The following is a 20138-nucleotide window of genomic DNA, read 5'->3' as shown; positions in this document are numbered from 1 at the left end:
GCCTCATCTCCTTCATCTCCGTTCCTCAGCCTCAACTCCCTCAGTAACATTTCCAGACTCACCTTCACTATCACTGCTTGACCCTACTTCTCTGCTTGCAACTGTCTGTACTGGCAGACATTCCTCAATTGAAGAAGTTGATTTACAGCCAAAACATTAAACAATATGAATTATTTTAAAAACAACACTGGAAGTAATTGACATTGCATAAAAGTTGAAAAATAGCTAATGATGCATGATGTACAATTAAGTGGACAGATGATTAATCTACAATTCCCTCAAATATAAAATCAAAATTTCGAAAATCTTTACATAATGTCACCTTAGATGTTACTTGATGTAATTATATATTTTTTTACCTGCAGTGATATAATTTTATAAAAGGTAGAAACAAAAATAGCCAAGGTGTTTGGTGGTTTTCCCTGTCTGCCGGCCATCTTGATTTCATTGACTTCTTTTTCCCATTACAATGACCAACCAATGGGATTTTTTTGTATAGGATGATGCAATAGCTTCCACTACAGTGGACTATATGCAGCAGTGCCCAAAATTGCAAGCATATTTAAAGAAAAAAATTTTTTAAACAGCTGTACACTGTAGTGACCTCTATGCATGAAAGGGTTAAAACCCATCTAGGGCGCCGAGTGGTCCAGCGGTCTAAAGCGCTGCCACTATGAGCAGGAGGTCGCCGGTTCGAACCCCAGCTCATGCAGCTTTCCCATCAAGCTGCCGGCGCTCAGAGGGAGCAAAATTGGCCCTGCTCCCTCTGGGTGGTAGATGGCGCTCTCTCCCCACATCACTCCTACGGGGATGTCTGCAGCACAGGGCGTCTGTGAGCTGATGTACTGGAGCCGAGCCGCTGTGCTTTCCTCCGAGCGCGCTGGCTGCTCGGTAATGCTGCATCAGCAGCAGCTCGAAAAGAAGCGGTGGCTGACTTCACATGTATCGGAGGAAGCATGTGCTAGTCTTCACCCTCCTGGTGTGTTGAGGTATCACTAGTGATAGGGGGAGTCCTAATGAATGGGTTGGGTAATTGGCCGTGTAAATTGGGGGAGAAAATGGGAAAAAATTAGAAATAAAATTATAAAAAAAAAAAAAAAAACCCATCTAAACCCGGTCCGGCCGCAGTGTTATAGTAAATGTGCTTTTCTCCGCTCGTGGCAGAGTTTATACAGTTCATACAGTTCACTAAACAGCAGAGAGTAATTAAAATCAGAGCGAGAGAAATAAAGCTGCCGCAACAAACTGGCTGTACGGCCTCTACCTCTGATCATAAAGCCATTTATCATCAGCTCAGATTATACAGCCTTATCCAGCACCAGGTTTTAGCTTTTATAATGAGTAAGAGTAAACAGGATTTTATTTTATGTAGCGTAATTGAGGAAAATGCTTAATTTTCTTTCTCCAAAAAACTTTATTGGAAATTTTAAACAATTACAAAGTGAAAATTTATCAAGACATTGTCATTCACATTCATTACACACTTCTAAATCTAGTTTATGTATAGTTTCTTTATTATTTTGTTTAAATTAGGGAAAATGTAAGGAGTTCCATAGCACATCATTTTTTTTTAAATAATGTCCATAGATCTTTTTTTTTTAAGTAGGTGATAATATTTTTAAAAATAGTCTTATCTGGTACAAACTGTAGATGGATCGAACTGTAGATCATTCTTGTCCTTGTTTTCCATATGATATATTTAACAAGACATATAATAAACCAATAGAATTCATGAAAAGTACATGGTAAAGTACTCTCAAAAATTCCAGAAGCAATAACTTTTAGAGAAATGTCCACTTTCATGCTTACACTGATCAGCCACAACATTAAGACTGTCACGCAGCCTGACTCTCCTTCCACACCTCTGGACTCCACTCCCCAGAATCCTTTGGGTTATGACGTCACCGTCAGTCGCTCGCCGTCGCCCAATCACGTTACGCTCCGGCGCTCAGACTCACCTGTGTTCTGAGGAAGATCCGGGTTATGCTCTCTGTTTTTCTGTATTTAAGGTCGCACTGTGTAATGTATCTTCGCGAGGTATTGTCGACTTATGTTGCGTACTAAGCGGTTTCTTCCTGTTCTTTGTTATTGCCTTCTCGTTACGACCCTGTTTTCGGATTACCGGTTAATGTCTTTTGTTTTGCCCTTATTGGATTTGATGTTTGGTTGGACTGTTTCTCGGTTACGAACTCGGACTGTTTATACGACTACGTCTTCTGTCTTTGGTGAGATCTTTGTTTACCTGGCTATACTGTTAGCTGCATTTGCTTGCCTGTCTGTAAATAAACCTGTGAGTACATTCTACTCGGCGTGCGTCACTCCTCACTACCTGCCGTTACATAATACCTCGCCTTATAAAAGAGCGATGGCTGAGTTTAATAACCTACAGCAGGCAGTCGGGAATCAGGGGAGGGTTCTCGAGCAGCATAGCCAGCTTTTTGAGAGCATTACTCACACGGTTACTGCTCTTAGTACTCAGCAGTCGGAACAACACTCCCAGCTAGCTCAGATTACCACTAGCCTCCAGGGTATTGCTGCTCAGCTCGCCCAGCTGAGCGTGGCTAACCCCGTTAGCTTAGCTTCTGCTAGCTCGCCTCCGGTTAGCTCTTTCACCCAGCCAGCAACCGCTTTTCCGGTGAGTAAACCTGATAAATATGATGGTGCTCCGGATTCTTGTAGGGGTTTTTTGTTACAAATATCGCTATTTTTTGCTAATTCTGCGGTTGGTTCCGATTCAGCGCGAATTTCATTTTTTATTTCGCGTCTCACCGGTAAAGCCCTAGAATGGGCTACTGCTGTTTGGCCTAGTATGGAGAGAGCTACATACGAACACTTTCTCAAGGAGTTTAAGTTAGTTTTTGATCACCCTCATTATGGTCAATCTCAGGGGGAGTTATTGGTTAAATTACGTCAGGAAAATCGTTCTGTGTCTGATTATGCTTTAGAATTCCGTACACTGGCTGCTGGTAGTGGGTGGAATGAACCGGCTTTACGGGTCATGTTTCGCAATGGGCTCAGGGCTGATGTATTAGCTGAATTAGCCTGTAAGGATGATGGACTTCCCTTGGATGAACTTATTTCTCTGGCCATTAGACTGGATCAATTGAAACAAGGCGCTGTAATGAATCGTAAAACTACTACTCCACGCATGTCGGGATATGTGTCACGTGTTTCTGCATCAACTCGATCAGTGGTCTCCAGTCACAGCAACGAGGAACCTATGCAAGTGGATGCTACTCGATTGTCCAGAGAGGAACGTTTGCGACGATTTCAAGCTGGATTGTGTTTCTATTGTGGCGGAGCTGGTCATGTGTTGAGTAACTGCCAAATATGCCCCTCTCGAGCTAAACGCCAAGAAGAAACTTCCGGTTCGTCCCACGGTGGGCTCTCCCATGGTTTCCGTGGCAACCCGGACCGTCCATACGAACCACCTGCCACTAGCTCGGGAAAGCGTGTGGAAACCCCTCGGATTCCACACGCTACAAGGGTAAGCAGACTCAATCCTGACATGTTTTCCAGATCTTTTATAATCTCTGTAATACTGTTCTGCCAGTCTTCTTCTTTTGTGTTCCCAGCTCTGATAGATTCCGGCGCCGAGGGAAACTTTATTCATGAGCAGCTGGCTAGACAACTCCTGATCTCATTAGAGAACCTGGAGGATCCCATAAAACTGTCTGCTGTGGATGGGACCCCAGTCGGACAAGGAAGCATCACCAGCACCACCAAACCTGTCAAGATGAGCGTCAGCGCACTGCATTCTGAGGAGATCAGGTTTTTTGTTATGAAAGACACTCGATATCAAATAATTTTAGGACTTCCATGGTTAAGAAAGCACGATCCTATGATTACCTGGTCTAACAAGGAAATTACTTCCTGGTCATCCTATTGTATGAAGCATTGTTTGAAGGTTCCTAAGGTTAAACTCCAATCCACTTCTGTTGAGAGTCCAGAGCCAGAGTCTCTTGCACAGATTCCTCCTGTCTATCAAGATTTATGTGAAGTTTTCAGTAAAACTCGTGCTACCCAGCTTCCTCCTCATCGTTCCTATGATTGTGCTATTGAACTAATTGATAACCAGATACCCCCTAAGTCACGTATATATCCGCTTACCCAAACTGAGGAAAGAGCTATGGAAGAATATGTGCAGGAGGCTCTAACACAGGGTTTTATTCGCCACTCTACTTCCCCTGTTGCTGCTCCCTTTTTCTTTGTTAAAAAGAAGGATGGTGGTCTCCGTCCCTGTATAGATTATCGACAACTTAACGCTGTAACAAAGACCAACCCATATCCTCTTCCTTTAGTACCTGTCGCTCTTGAACAATTGCGTGGAGCTTCTGTTTTTACGAAGTTAGACCTTCGCAGTGCGTACAACTTGGTAAGGATCAGAGAGGGAGATGAATGGAAGACGGCCTTTTTTACCACTAGAGGGCACTATGAGTACCAAGTTATGCCTTTTGGCCTCAAAAATGCACCTTCTGTTTTTCAATCATTTATCAATGATGTGTTGCGTGACATGCTGGGCAAATTTGTCATTGCATTTATAGACGACATTCTGATCTACTCCACTGATATGTCTTCTCATGTCTCTCATGTACGAGCAGTCCTAACCCGCCTTCTTCAGAACCAGCTTTTTGTGAAAGCTGAGAAATGTGAATTTCACAGGTCTACTGTAACCTTTTTAGGGTATGTGATCAGCGATCAGGGCGTTTCCATGGATGAAAAGAAGGTTCAAGCGGTTGTTGATTGGCCCCAACCTAAGTCAGTTAAGGAACTACAGAGATTTCTAGGCTTCGCTAATTTCTACAGACGATTTATTCGCAGTTACAGTTCTATTGCAGCCCCACTCACCAATCTGCTAAAACGCAATACCAGAACTCTGATTTGGTCCGAATCTGCTGTCAATGCCTTTACTACTCTTAAGAGGGTGTTCACTACAGCCCCTCTTTTAAAACACCCAGATCCTAAAGAACCGTTCGTTGTGGAAGTAGACGCATCCAGTGTAGGAGTAGGTGCTGTTCTCTCTCAGCGTTTAGGCTCCCCTAGTAAACTACATCCAGTAGCCTATTTTTCCCACAAACTCTCCCCAGCTGAGCGCAATTATGGTATAGGGGATCGTGAACTTTTGGCCATCAAGCTAGCATTGGAGGAATGGAGGCATTGGTTAGAGGGAGCGTTACATCCATTCGTTGTCATCACTGATCACAGAAATCTAGAGTATATGCGATCCATGAAAACTATGAATTCACGTCAAGCACGCTGGTCTTTGTTTTTGCACGTTTTGAGTTTGTAGTGACGTATAGACCAGGTTCCAGAAATACAAAGGCTGACGCTCTCTCCCGCATTTTTGAAGATAATGGGATAGAAGGTCCAGAACTTACACCCATCATAAAACCAGAGATTATTTTGGCTCCTATTAGATGGGAGATCTCGGAAGAAATTGATCGAGTTAACTCAATAACTCCTCCCCCTGAAACATGCCCACCAGACCGCACCTACGTACCAGATCAATGCAGAGCCAGACTCATTGCTTGGGCTCATACCTCCCCTTCGTCAGGTCATCCGGGTGAAACACGTACTTTTCAGTTATTAGAAAATCGTTTTTGGTGGGAAAAAATGCGTCTAGATGTTCACAATTTTGTGTCCTCTTGCACCGTTTGTGCTCAGAGTAAAGTTCCGCGTACTCTACCGGCAGGCAAATTAATGCCCTTACCTATCCCAGCCAGACCCTGGTCTCATTTAGCTGTCGATTTTGTTACCGACCTTCCTGTTTCTTTAGGTCAAACTGTTATAATGACTGTGGTTGATCGTTTTTCTCGTGGTGTCAGGTTCATTCCGTTTAGTAAACTACCCACAGCGTTGGAAGCTGCTGAAGCTCTATTTAATCATGTTTTTCGCATTTTTGGAATTCCTGAAGATATAGTTTCTGATCGTGGACCTCAGTTTATTTCCCAAGTCTGGTCAGCCTTTATGAATAGGTTAGGAATTTCTGTCAGTCTTTCTTCAGGTTATCATCCTCAGAGCAACGGCCAATGTGAGAGGATGAATCAAGAACTGGGTAAATTCCTAAGAATATATTGTTATAATAATTTCCATGACTGGGCCAAATATCTCCCCTGGGCAGAAATTGCTCAGAATTCGCTCATCAGTTCTACTACCAAGTTAACTCCTTTTCAATGCTGTTTAGGTTACCAACCACCTCTCATGCCCTGGTCAGCCGAACCCTCTAACATCCCCGCTGTTGATGATTGGATGCGTCGGAGCGAGGAAGTGTGGGAGGAGACTCACAGACGTATTGAGGCAGTCTTAGAACGGCAAAAACAACAAGCGGACCGCCTACGTCGTGAGACCCCCCTTTACTCTCCAGGAGATAGAGTTTGGCTATCTACCAGGGATTTCCGGCTGTCTGATGGCAATAAAAAGCTTTCAGTTAAGTATATTGGCCCTTTCAAAATCATTAAGAAAATTAATGAGGTTACCTACCGTCTTGATATACCTTCTCACTATCGTGTATGTCCTTCATTTCATGTCTCCTTGTTAAAGCCGGTTATCCCTGGTCCTCTGGATGAGACTTCGCTTGGGTCACCTCCTCCCCCACCTATGGATATGGAGGGTGGTCCTGTGTATGCGGTGGAACGTTTGTTGGACTCCAGGAGAAGAAGGGGGGCCCTGGAATATCTTGTGGACTGGAAGGGTTACGGACCAGAGGAGCGAAGTTGGGTCCCAGTGGCTGATGTCCTGGATCCCTTAATGGTGGAAGACTTCCACCGGTCTCATCCGTCTCGTCCGGCACCACGCCCCAGAGGTCGTCCTAGGAGAGAGTCTCCAGGTCCTAGAAGGGGTAGACGCGGGAGTGCTGGCTCTGTCCGATCCTTCAGTTCCATCCGCGGCTCCAGGAGGGGTCGTCCCAGATCCAGGGCTCCTGTCCACTATGTTCCCGCTGCCAGGCCACCTGTCCGGGTCTCCACTGAGTGTGGGGGAGCGGTTCCCTTGTGTCGTCCTCATCCGTCAACCGTTTCGGACTCTTTGGGGGGGAGTACTGTCACGCAGCCTGACTCTCCTTCCACACCTCTGGACTCCACTCCCCAGAATCCTTTGGGTTATGACGTCACCGTCAGTCGCTCGCCGTCGCCCAATCACGTTACGCTCCGGCGCTCAGACTCACCTGTGTTCTGAGGAAGATCCGGGTTATGCTCTCTGTTTTTCTGTATTTAAGGTCGCACTGTGTAATGTATCTTCGCGAGGTATTGTCGACTTATGTTGCGTACTAAGCGGTTTCTTCCTGTTCTTTGTTATTGCCTTCTCGTTACGACCCTGTTTTCGGATTACCGGTTAATGTCTTTTGTTTTGCCCTTATTGGATTTGATGTTTGGTTGGACTGTTTCTCGGTTACGAACTCGGACTGTTTATACGACTACGTCTTCTGTCTTTGGTGAGATCTTTGTTTACCTGGCTATACTGTTAGCTGCATTTGCTTGCCTGTCTGTAAATAAACCTGTGAGTACATTCTACTCGGCGTGCGTCACTCCTCACTACCTGCCGTTACAAAGACCACCTCTGACCTACCTCTAAAGGCATACTGTTGTATAATATCAAACAATCTGCCAGTGGGGTAAGCTAATTTCTTAAAAAAAAAAAGCAATAATAACTCAAAGACTTAAATCAAGCAAAACACACTGATTTTAAATCTTAAACAGACAATTTTTAGACAATAAAATCTTATCAGAGAAAATAAAATTATGATTTATTGACTTGAAATCAGATTATTTGACTTTCTAAGATTTTGCTATTTTTTGCAGTGAACAATTTTATTTAGCTTTTTTAACTTGTCCTCCATTGGCAGATTGTTTTTGTTGCTTTTGCATACATTTTTCCTAGTTTTTGCCAATGGATTTCTGCAGTGTAGTGGCATGTGGTGAGCTTTAAAATTCCTTTATTTTATAACCAGCCAAATGGTCTGCATCACATCAATACTTGTCATTTGTTTAAAGCCTTCTATATTTCTACTTTTATGTTCAATTTTAAATGATTATATCTTGTATTATTGTTTTTAATAATAATTTTTACTTTGTGCTTTATGCCTGTTGTTTTTCTTTTATGTAAAGTGCCTTGGAAAATCTTGAAAAATGCTATATAAATAAAATGTGTTATTATTCTTAAACGTAAAATTATAATATATAATATTGGTTCTTTTAAAACTAGTTTTAGTAGATTATTTCTAAAGAACACATGGAAAACATCTCACAATACCTGCCTGATGTTCTTATCAAAATGTCTCAGATCATTATGCTTGACTGTTTCACCACATCGTCTTTATTACTAAGTGTTCAGTTCATTTAAGGTGGAATTTAAGGTGGAATTGAAAACTCAGCGTAGTGTTTGCTGAATGTGAGTGAGATATTATAAATTTACTGAAGCATCTTGTTTATCTACTCTAGCAGGCTTTAGTCATTTTAAGGAAGTGTAAAAATGAAGCGTGTTTCTAGCGGTATTGTTATCCACTCCTCCACCACTGCTCATCTGATTTCATGCTCTCTGATCTGCTCCCTTATTTTCCAGGGAAACGGACATGAAAGGGATTTCCTGGACGACAGACGCGTTTACATAATGGATGTGTATAATCGCTACATCTATCCGGGGGATGGATACGCCAAGAGTGAGTGGAGGAGTGATCACAACCTCCATCTCCAATCACATCCAATCACATCACACAAAGCAATTATCAGGAGATAACTCCACTCTACTGCTGAGATACGAGAAACAACCCAACACTCATTATTATTACTAACCTCCTCCAGCAACAGAGAGAGAGAGAGAGAGAGAGAGAGAGAGAGAAAAGAGGGATAAAGAGAGATAGAGAGTAACTTGAATCTTGAGAAAAGGAGACATAGGGAGATGGAGAGAAAAGAGAGGTAGAGTGAGAGATGGAAAGCAAGAGATAAGAGAGAGAGAGAGAAAGATGGGGAGAGATGGTTAGAGATGAGAGAGAAGGAGAGAGAGAGAATCTTAAATCGTGAGAACAAGACAGAGGAAGAGATTAAGGGAGGGAGAGAAAATAAAAAGAGAGAGATAGAGAGTAACTTAAATCATGAGAGAGGGAGAGATTGAGAGAGAGAGAAAGAGAGAGAGCGCATGAGAGAGAATTTTGAAAGAGAGGAAAGAGAGATAGAGTGAAAGATGGAAAGCATGAGATGAGAGAGAGAGGAAAATATGGGGAGAAACGGTAAGAAATAGGGGGGAGGTAAAGAGAGATGAGAGAAAAGACAGATAAAAAGAGAGATTGAGAGAAGAAGGGAGAGAGCATGAGAGAGAGAAAGAATCTTGAATCATGCGAACAAGAGAAAGAGAGAGAGATTGAGAGAGATGGAGATGAAAGTGAAAGAGAGCGAGAGATGGAGAGTGAGAGATGAGAAAGAGAGAGAGAGAGAGATTCTTGAATCATATGGAGAGAAAAGAGAGAGAGTGAGAGATGGAGAGGAAAGAGATAAGAGAGAGAGGGAAAGATGGAGAGTGATAGAGAGATATGAGAAAGAGATACAGGGAGAGAATGAATCTTAAATCTTAAGAGCAAGAGAAAAAGAAAGCTAGAGAGATACAGAGAGAGAGATGTATAGAGGGAGCAGAGAGAGGGAGATGGAGAGCAATCTTGAATCTTGAGAACGAATGAGAAAGAGAGACAGATGGATAGAGAATCTTAAGATAGACAGAGAGAGACAGACACAAAGAGAGAGAGAGAGAGAGAGAGAGAATCCTAAAGCTTGTGTATAGAAGTATGAGGTAAATCTGTTGCTCTCCTGCAGGGGGCAGTGTTGTGCAGCCTCAGCATGTCCTCCTCATCACCTCCTTCACTACTTTACTTCAGGAGATACACAACTCTGGATAAAAATAAAACTTAAAAATTATGATTTTCTTTGATTTTATCAAATTGAAAACCTCTGGAATATAATCAAGAGGAAGATGGATGATCACAAACCATCAAACCACCAAACTGAACTGCTTGAATTTTTACACCAGGAGTAAAGCAGCATAAAGTTATCCAAAAGCAGTGTGTAAGACTGGTGGAGGAGAACATGATGCCAAGATGCATGAAATTAAAAACTGTGATTAAAAACCAACCAGGATTATTCCACCAAATATTGATTATTTCTGAACTCTTAAAAACTCTTTATGAATATGAACTTGTTTTCTTTGCATTATTTGAGGTCTGAAAGCTCTGCATCCTTTTCTCATTTTCTGTAAATAAATGCTCTAAATTACAATATTTTTGGTTGGAATTTGGGAGAAATGTTGTCTGTAGTTTATAGAATAAAACAACAATGTTCATTTTACTCAAACATAAACCTATAAATAGCAAAATCAGAGAAACTGATTATTTTGAAGTGCTTTATTAATTTTTTTATTCAGAGCTGTACAGGTCTTGCAGTAGCAGCGTGTATTTGACGTGTCGTCGTACGTCTTCTTCGTGATGAATTTGGTAGGGTCGTTCTGTCAGAACGGAGGAAAGGTGTGTCTCTGCACTTTTGAAGTTTCTAAACAAAAGCTGTATTATATGAATTTGTGTGTCAATCCTACATATTCATTTGAAGGTACAGCCTGGGCCGCTAAGATAAGAAACGCTGAGCCTCGTTTCTCATTGTTTCTCTTCATTTTTCTCTCAGTGACATTTCACTGTGTTCAGAGACAGAGTGTCGAGCTTTTTCAGACCCTCGGTAAGAGTGGAGGAGGAGGGCGGGGGGACGAGGTGTCTTCATCTGCAGTTAAAAGCACAGGGGACTAATTAGGTCTTAAAAGTGTCTAAAAAAAGAGCATGGCATTGTTCCTCCGTTTCCTTCCCTTTATACAGGGCTTGGGTAAATTTAGGCGGTGCACAGGAAGCAACTGAGAGGCTACAACTAGCTTTACTACTTATTACTGTGACGTTTATAATGATTTTTGACGATAAAATACAAATTTTATTTTCAAAAAACCCAATTCTGGTACTGAGCATATTGCTATACATTACTCCAGTGATTTATCAGTCTACTCATGCTTTAGTAGAGTTTAGTAACGCTGAGATTAATAAATATCTGATCAATACAGTGATTTATCAGTCTACTCATGCTTTAGTAGAGTTCGGTAAAACACTGAGATTAATAAATAACTGACCAGTACAGTGATTTATCAGTCTACTCATGCTTTAGTAGAGTTGAATAACACTGAGATTAATAAAGAGTATATTTATCAGTCTACTCATGCTTTAGTAAAATTCAGTAACACTGCGATTAATAAATTACTGATCAGTACAGTGATTTATCAGTCTACTCATGCTTTAGTAGAGTTTATTAGCACTGAGATTAATACATATCTGATCAGTACAGAGATTTATCAGTCTACTCATGCTTTAGTAGAGTTCAGTAAAACACAGATTAATAAAGAGTAGATTTATCAGTCTACTCATGCTTTAGTAGAGTTGAATAAAATTGAGATTAATAAAGAGTAGATTTATCAGTCTACTCATGCTTTAGTAGTTGAATAACACTGAGATTAATAAAGAGTAGATTTATCAGTCTACTCATGCTTTAATAGAGTTGAATAACACTGAGATTAATAAAGAGTAGATTTATCAGTCTACTCAGGCTTTAGTAGAGTTCAGTAACACAGATATGATCAGTACAGTGATTTATCAGTCTATTTGGATGTTTATCTGCAGTTTATGAGCTGAAAGACTAATTATAATTTATTTTTGGGCTGTTTTTAGGGGCTATTAAGAGGAAGGTGGAGCTGGATTGGGGTACAGAGGATACGGAATATCTACAAAAAGTGGATTTGCACTGTGAGGGAGCTCTGAATGAAATCAGACCTGATATAATCGTCTATAATGCAGGAACAGATGTTCTGGATGGAGATCCACTCGGTGGTCTGGCCATTTCTCCACAGGTATGGTTGCCAGTCTCATAGCATAATGAATTACGCATTAAAATAAAGCAGATATTATAAAAGATGCATGAGCTTTCTGGGTCAATCATATCATACTGTTCGTTTTGACCCTCAAATATTTAAACCTCATGCTCTTCCTTTCCTGATGAGTGCCAGTTTCATCAATATAATGTTTTTGATGGCCTTTTTATTTGCGACTATACTCGAGGATACTTTTAAAGTTCTTGAAATTGACTTTAGAATTAAATGACCTTTATTTTTTACTTTTTGCACTTTTTTTCTCAGGGCATCGTGAAGAGAGATGAAATTGTCTTCAGGGCGGCGAGGAGACGAGGGATCCCCATCCTCATGGTGACGTCTGGAGGCTACCAGAAGAAAACGGCTCGCGTCATCGCCGACTCCATCCTCAACCTGCACAGACAGCGCCTGATTAGTGGAGACGTGATGGAGGGGGCGGGGCCTTCCATGGTGCCGGTCATGATGAGTAAATCTGTGTCATCAGGCCCAACTCTGAACACCATCTGACTCTTCCTGATAATGATGATGATGATGGATGAAGATTGATGATGTTTAATGGATGAAGATGGCTGATGATTGTTGTTGATGATATTGGATGATGGATGGATGGACGATGAAGAATGAATGAAGATATTGGATAATGGATGATGGATAGATGGATGATATTTGATTGGTTTGTTGGTTTGTTTAACAATGAGTTGTTTTCATTTATTAACATAAACAACACAATAATGATGAATGGATGGATGATGGACAGATGATGGATTAATGGATAAATTATTGATGGTGATTGATGAAAAGATAGGTGATGGATATATGATAAATGGATGAATGAATGGATGGATGGATGGATGATTGATAGGTATTGGCTGGATGATGGATGATTGATGAGGATGGATGATGATTTAAGATGGATGATGATGGATGAATGGATGACAATTGATGATGTTTAATGGATGAAGGATGGATGATGAATGATGGATGAGTAATGATGGATGATTGATGATGTTCATTGGATGAAGCATGGATGATGGATGATTGATGAGGATGGATGATGATTTAAGATGGATGAAGATGGATGGATGAATGGATGACAATTGATGATGCTTAATGGATGAAGGATGGATGATGAATGATGGATGAGTAATGTTGGATGATTGATGATGTTCATTGGATGAAGGATGGATGATGGATAGATATTGGCTGGATAATGGATGATTAATGATTGATGAGGATGGATGATGATTACAGATGGATTGATGTTTAATGGATGAAGGATGGATGATGAATGATGGGTGAGTAATGTTGGATGATTGATGATGTTCATTGGATGAAGGATGGACGATGATTGTTGATTGTTGATGGATGAATGATGGATAAATGGATGGATGGATGATTGATCATTGATAATGGATGATTATTGATGGATGGATGAATGGACAGTGGATGGATGCTGATGATTAATGGTGATGGATGATGACTGATGATAATGGATGATTAATGATGATGGATGATGATTGTTGATTGTTGAATGATGGATGGATGGATGATGGATGAATGATTGAAGATAGATAATAATTGGATGATGGATGATTGATAGATGCATGATTGATGGATGGATGATGAATGATTATTGATGGACGATGATATTTGATTGGCTTGTTAGAACTAATAGAACTGTCGTTTTCCTTTATTAACATTAACACAAAGGTCTGAGATGATGTAGAGGAGAGATCTTTAATCTTCTTCAGGATACAGTGCTGCTTTACTGTATAGTTATCTATATATAGTCACTTTAACTAATGATTGAATGTTTTAGACGGTTCTTTCTTTATTTCGGTACGTCGGTATGCAATGCTTATTTGCACATCTTTAGAATTACGTCACTTTATTAAAAGTCTCAAAAATGTACATTAGCTTAAAAAAGATTATGTTACAAAACCCATTATATATATATTTTTTCTAAATTAGATGGTTTAGCTTTTTCTAATGTGGGGTTTGTGTTTTTATTCAGCATATTAAAAAAAATTAGGAAAAGTCAAGCAGTTGATTAAAAACTAGCTCAGATCCAGTCAGATATGTGTTGCTACAGTATATAGCTTTAGCTGACATTAGGAAATCAGCTGTTTTATTAGGTTTTAGCTGTTTATGACCAGAGAACAGAAAGATAACGAGTCAATTCTCCAGTAAAGTAAGTGGAAATCCACAAAACTAACTTAAATTTAACAGTCTCTGAATTATTAAGCACTTTATTGGTTTGGTTTTATATGGGTTTGACCCAGTTAAACCTTCAATAATGGAAATTAATTGCACTTAATTGGCATGGCATGGCCGATGAACCCAACGTCTTCTAGAGGTTAGAAGTCTTTATATTGTCCTTCCACAGCAGGATGATGAACCGGATAAAGATATAATACAGTATGAATATGGATGTGAACAGACATTCAGAGCCTTTTTCATTTTTAATGAGTTTTAGTTTTCTAATTTTTCCCATTTTTTCCCCAATTTTACACGGCCAATTACCCAACCCACTCATTAGGACTCCCCCTATCACTAGTGATGCCCCAACACACCAGGAGGGTGAAGACTAACACATGCTTCCTCTGATACATGTGAAGTCAGACTCCGCCTCTTTTTGAGCTGCTGCTGATGCTGCATCACAGCGCTAACACTCGGAGGAAAGCGCAGCGACTCGGTTCCGATACATCAGCTCACAGACGCTCTGTGCTGCAGTCATCATAGGAGTGATGTGGGGAGAGAGCGCCATCTACCCTCCCGGAGGGAGCAGGGCCAATTTTGCTCCCTCTGAGCGCCAGCAGCTTGATGGCAAAGCTGCATGAGCGGGATTCGAACCTGTACAAATAAATCGAGTTCCCCTTTAGTTGTCATTAAAACTTGATGTTTTAATTCATGCTAACTTTTTTTTTAAGGCAACCGGTTTTCTCAAATTTCTTAAGTAAATTCATCGTATCCGGGTTAACAGTGTAGAAGTGGTATTATAAGGTGCTATTTAGGAATAAAGGGGCTATTTATCTTATTTAAACTGAGCTTACGCTACCTCCCGGCCGCTGCGCTCCTCCAATGAACGTCGCCTCGCTTTACCAAACAAACATTCACACAAAGCAATCCAGACTGTTCTCATACAGAGTTCCCCAATGGTGGAACAAACTACCTTCTACTACCAGATCAGGAGAATCTCTCACTATCTTTAATAAACTCCTGAAGACAGAGCTCTTCAAAGAGCACTTACTCTCCTAACACCTCTAACTAACTACCTTCTACTACCAGATCAGGAGAATCTCTCACTATCTTTAATAAACTCCTGAAGACTGAGCTCTTCAAAGAGCTCTTACTCTCCTAACACCTCTAACACACTAACTACTTCTAACCTCATTTCCTTCCTCCCCTCCTTCACTCCTCTATCCTATTATTCCCCTTTGTCCTCCTTTTATCCCTATCCAAAGTTGTTTTTACCTTTAAACTTATTTTACATTGTACTTGACTATTGTAAGTCGCTTTGGACAAAAGCGTCTGCCAAATGTAATGTAAAGTAATGTAATGTAATGTAATGTAATGTAATGAATGTCTGACTTCCACACTTTCACAAACATCATATATTTATTTACTCCACACAGCAAATACGAGGCGTTTCCTTGCATTTGAGAAAATAAAGTCATTTTTCAGTTTTTTATTCTAGATGCATGGAAATTATAGTCCAGGGTATGTAATGCTGCTCATAGACTGAGGCTAATTTGGATGATTTATTGCATTGAAAAAACTCCCTTAAACATGCCTTAAGCAAGCGCTGCCCCCTCCACCTCATCCACCCCTCCACTCATCCACCCCTCCACCTCATCCACCCCTCCACCTCATCCACCCCTCCACCTCATCCACCCCTCCACTCATCCATCCCTCCACCTCATCCACCCCTCCACTCATCCACCCCTCCACCTCATCCACCCCTCCACTCATCCATCCCTCCACCTCATCCACCCCTCCACTCATCCACCTCATCCACCTCATCCACCCCTCCACTCATCCACCTCATCCACCTCATCCACCCCTCCACTCATCCACCTCATCCACCCCTCCACTCATCCACCTCATCCACCCCTCCACTCATCCACCTCATCCACCCCTCCACCTCATCCACCCCTCCACTCATCCACCTCATCCACCCCTCCACTCATCCACCCCTCCACTCATCCACCCCTCCACCTCATCCACCCCTCCACTCATCCACCCATCCTCCCGTATCTGTTGGGAGGTGTCCAGAAGTGAGGGAATATGAATTACAGGTGTGCATTCCTCGCGGGTCATGCTCTTATCCCCTTAAAGCTGCGCAGAGGAGAGTTCACCCGAGTTTAGCTCTCGCACTAACCCAAGTTTAGCTCTCGCGTTATACTGAGTTTAGCTCTCACGCTAGTCCAAGTTTAGCTCTTGCGTTAACCCGAGTTTAGCTCTCACGCTAGTCCAAGTTTAGTTCTCGCGTTATACTGAGTTTAGCTCTCGTGCTAGTCCCAGTTTAGCTCTCGCGTTATACTGAGTTTAGCTCTCGCGTGAACCTGAGTTTAGCTCTCGCACTAACCCAAGTTTAGCTCTCATGTTAACCCAAGTTTAGCTCTCGCGTTAAGCCGAGTTTAGCTCTCGCGTTAACCTGAGTTTAGCTCTCGTGCTTACCCAAGTTTATCTCTCGCGTTATACCGAGTTTAGCTCTTGCACTAACCCAAGTTTAGCTCTCGCGTTAAGTCGAGTTTAGCTCTCGCGTTAACCTGAGTTTAGCTCTCGCGCTAGTCCCAGTTTAGCTCTCGTGTTATACTGAGTTTAGCTCTCGCGTGAACCTGAGTTTAGCTCTCGCACTAACTCAAGTTTAGCTCTCGTGTTATACCGAGTTTAGCTCTCGCACTAACCCAAGTTTAGCTCTCGTGCTAACCCAAGTTTATCTCTTGCGTTAACCCAAGTTTAGCTCTCTCGTTATACTGAGTTTAGCTCTCGCGTTATACTGAGTTTAGCTCTCGTGTTAACCTGAGTTTAGCTCTCGCACTAACCCAAGTTCAGCTCTCATGTTAACCTGAGTTTAGCTCTCGCGCTAGTCCCAGTTTAGCTCTCGCATTATACTGAGTTTAGCTCTCGCGTGAACCTGAGTTTAGCTCTCGCACTAACCCAAGTTCAGCTCTCGCGTTAAGCCGAGTTTAGCTCTCACGCTAGTCCAAGTTCAGCTCTCGCGTTAACCCAAGTTTAGCTCTTGCGCTAGTCCCAGTTTAGCTCTCGTGTTATACTGAGTTTAGCTCTCATGCTAACCCAAGTTTATCTCTCGCGTTATATCGAGTTTAGCTCTCGCACTAACCCAAGTTCAGCTCTCATGTTAACCCGAGTTTAGCTCTCGCGTTAACCCAAGTTTAGCTCTCGCGCTAGTCCCAGTTTAGCTCTCACGTTATACTGAGTTTAGCTCTCGCGTGACCCTGAGTTTAGCTCTCGCACTAACCCAAGTTTAGCTCTCGCGCTAGTCCCAGTTTAGCTCTCATGCTAACCCAAGTTTATCTCTCGCGTTATATCGAGTTTAGCTCTCGCACTAACCCAAGTTTAGCTCTCGTGCTAACCCAAGTTTAGCTCTCACGTTATCCTGAGTTTAGCTCTCGCGCTAGTCCAAGTTTAGCTCTCGTGTTATACTGAGTTTAGCTCTCATGCTAACCCAAGTTTATCTCTCGCGTTATATCGAGTTTAGCTCTCGCACTAACCCAAGTTCAGCTCTCATGTTAACCCGAGTTTAGCTCTCGCGTTAACCCAAGTTTAGCTCTCGCGCTAGTCCCAGTTTAGCTCTCACGTTATACTGAGTTTAGCTCTCGCGTGACCCTGAGTTTAGCTCTCGCACTAACCCAAGTTTAGCTCTCGCGCTAGTCCCAGTTTAGCTCTCATGCTAACCCAAGTTTATCTCTCGCGTTATATCGAGTTTAGCTCTCGCACTAACCCAAGTTTAGCTCTCGTGCTAACCCAAGTTTAGCTCTCACGTTATCCTGAGTTTAGCTCTCGCGCTAGTCCAAGTTTAGCTCTCAACAAAATACCACTAAGCTTAAAAGTAAAAAAAAAAAAAAAAAAAGTTCACATCTCGTTCACAATCAGATCAAATAATGACCTGTATAACAAACAAATGTCCTTTTTTATTTTTATTTATTTTTTTTTACCTTTTTTTCTGCATTTATCTGACACTTTTATCCAAGGTTACTAATATTACAGAGTCTTGCCCAAGGGCTGCTAGTTTTTGCTTAATTTCTTGTAATATTTTTGCTGCAAATCAAGCAAAAATAACAGATTTCGAAGCTTAAATTTGGACACAAGACTCAGAATAACTCAGAATAACCTGGACGATTGACTTTTCGTGCATATTTAGAGTTTAACCATTCTAAGTAAGACACTAAAAACATATATCAACTCTTATTGCCTTGAAATTAGATGATTCACTAAAACTAAAATTATGTTTTAATTGCTTGAGTCTTAAAAAATGTGGTTGTAGAGTGAGTGTAGAAATGAGCCATAATGTTATGTTTCATTAATGTATAAATGCTAATTCATTTGTATTCAGTTGTATTCATTTTTAGTAATGAACTTTTGAAGCCTTAAAATAGGCTTGTTTTTTTGTTTGTTTGTTTTTTTACTGAATTTACTGTATTTCTTTTATTTTATTTATTTTTTTTATTGTAACATGAACATTATACAGTATACAGATCCTGCACTTATATCCTCCTCCTCTTCTTTTCTTTTTGGAGAGGCTAATCCAGTGTGTGTGAGGTCACTGAGGTGTGTGTGTGTGTGTGTTTTAAAAGTGTTTTTAAGTTGTTTTTAAGTGTGTAAACACTCATGTACTCCATTACCACTGTACTACTGTTTTAGAGCACTACTCACTACTGTGGCACCGATTAACAAAAGTGCCAAAAACAAAGCTGATATAATTTTATTTATACGTTTTTATGACATGACTTTCATGTTTTGTTTTTTTGTACCTGGCATTAACATTTAAAGCACTTGTGTGTGAGAAGAGTGGGAGAAATAAATCAAATCTAATTATACGATTACGGTTGACGTGGTGCGAGTGTGTGTTAGCGTGCGCTAGCTGTTAGCGGTGATTTATGTCGGCTCTTTCTCTATTAGCATGCCACCAACAAACACGTCCGCTCTTATTGTTTGAAAGCCTCTCCAGTTCCTAGGAGTTTGATTAATGGCGAGCCGAGAAAGAGAGCGCTCTATTTATCATCATTTCTCCTCGCCGTCTCTTTGTTAGCTTGTTTTTGCGTTCAAGTGCAAAAGCACGTATCACACGTTTAAACCGATGAGGATTAATCGGTGAGGGAAGTGCTGCGAGTGAAGGTTGGAGAGATGCTCACCTCAGCAGGTACATCTGGAAGGGATTAGTTCCTCAGGGGGCGTCTGTGTAAAATATTTTTACACTTCTATTCTTTAGTTCTAAAACTCCTGCATCAGGACTGTAAATGTGAAAACATGAGGAAGATTACTGAGTTTTTAGGCTTTAGATTTTCTCAGTCACATGACATCACCGCAGAGTTCAGTAGCTCCTCCATTTCCACTCACTGTTGTTTTTTTTTCACGGATCTCCGTGGAAACTTTGGTGCGCCCAAAATGTACAGTAATTATGGTGCGCGGCAGTGGACAAATATCTATTTTTATCAAACTTGTAACGGAGGAGCAGACAGGAGGCGGATTTATATGCGGGTAAGACAGACTTTAATGAATAAATAGTAAACAAATAAACAAACAAGGAAATAACGAATATAAATAAGTATATGTACATAAGCAAACAGGGAAAACCAACAAAGAGCTAAGCTAAACAGATAATAACAAAACAGGGCTAGGGAATATATACAAGGATAAATACGTGAGTATGTACAAAACAAAGAAATAACGTGACTAACAACAAACTAGAAATAAACAAGAGCGTGTAAATACAAGAGCAATAACGTGACGTAGCAAAACAATAGCAATAACGAGACGAGACAGAACAACGTAGGAAGGTGCAAAGACCGACCGCAAACATAGACTAACAGGTACTATTTACAGTAACATGAAACACTGAACACCTGGGGAAGGGGCGGAGCTACAAATAACACACACGTGACGGAAAACTACTGGAGAAGCACAATGGGAAAAGTAGAAACACAGGGGAACAGAGCGAGGCCGTGACAAAACTCTTGGTA

At 41.2% G+C, this 20138-nt stretch overlaps 1 protein-coding gene and 1 long non-coding RNA gene across 6 annotated transcripts in view; one reads left to right on the top strand and one right to left on the bottom strand.

Moving 5' to 3' along the window:
* hdac11 (histone deacetylase 11) overlaps window positions 1–15756 on the top strand; it is a 49692-nt gene extending 33936 nt beyond the window's left edge. For both annotated transcript variants that reach the window (XM_022682465.2, XM_022682464.2), the window contains 3 exons: window positions 8557–8653; window positions 11735–11913; window positions 12199–15756. In XM_022682465.2, coding sequence (XP_022538186.1) covers window positions 8557–8653; window positions 11735–11913; window positions 12199–12438 — 516 coding nt within the window. In that variant the 3' untranslated portion in view covers window positions 12439–15756. The remainder of the gene's footprint in view (window positions 1–8556; window positions 8654–11734; window positions 11914–12198) is intronic.
* LOC125787506 (uncharacterized) lies at window positions 15674–16263 on the bottom strand. 4 transcript variants are annotated; one of them, XR_007429400.1, is made up of 3 exons: window positions 15984–16263; window positions 15800–15898; window positions 15674–15749 (listed from the first exon to the last, which is right to left on the bottom strand). It is a non-coding gene; the product is annotated as an uncharacterized LOC125787506 (long non-coding RNA). The 4 variants fall into 4 exon arrangements; XR_007429398.1 differs by having other exon boundaries at window positions 15783–15816; window positions 16034–16263; XR_007429399.1 differs by having other exon boundaries at window positions 15716–15799; window positions 15867–15898.
* Window positions 16264–20138: the final 3875 nt, after the last annotated feature.

The sequence above is a fragment of the Astyanax mexicanus genome, chromosome 24 (assembly GCF_023375975.1).
Source record: "Astyanax mexicanus isolate ESR-SI-001 chromosome 24, AstMex3_surface, whole genome shotgun sequence".
NCBI lineage: Eukaryota > Metazoa > Chordata > Actinopteri > Characiformes > Acestrorhamphidae > Astyanax > Astyanax mexicanus.
The sequence above is the reverse complement of the archived record's forward strand: the minus strand, read 5'-3'. Positions and strand labels throughout refer to the sequence as shown.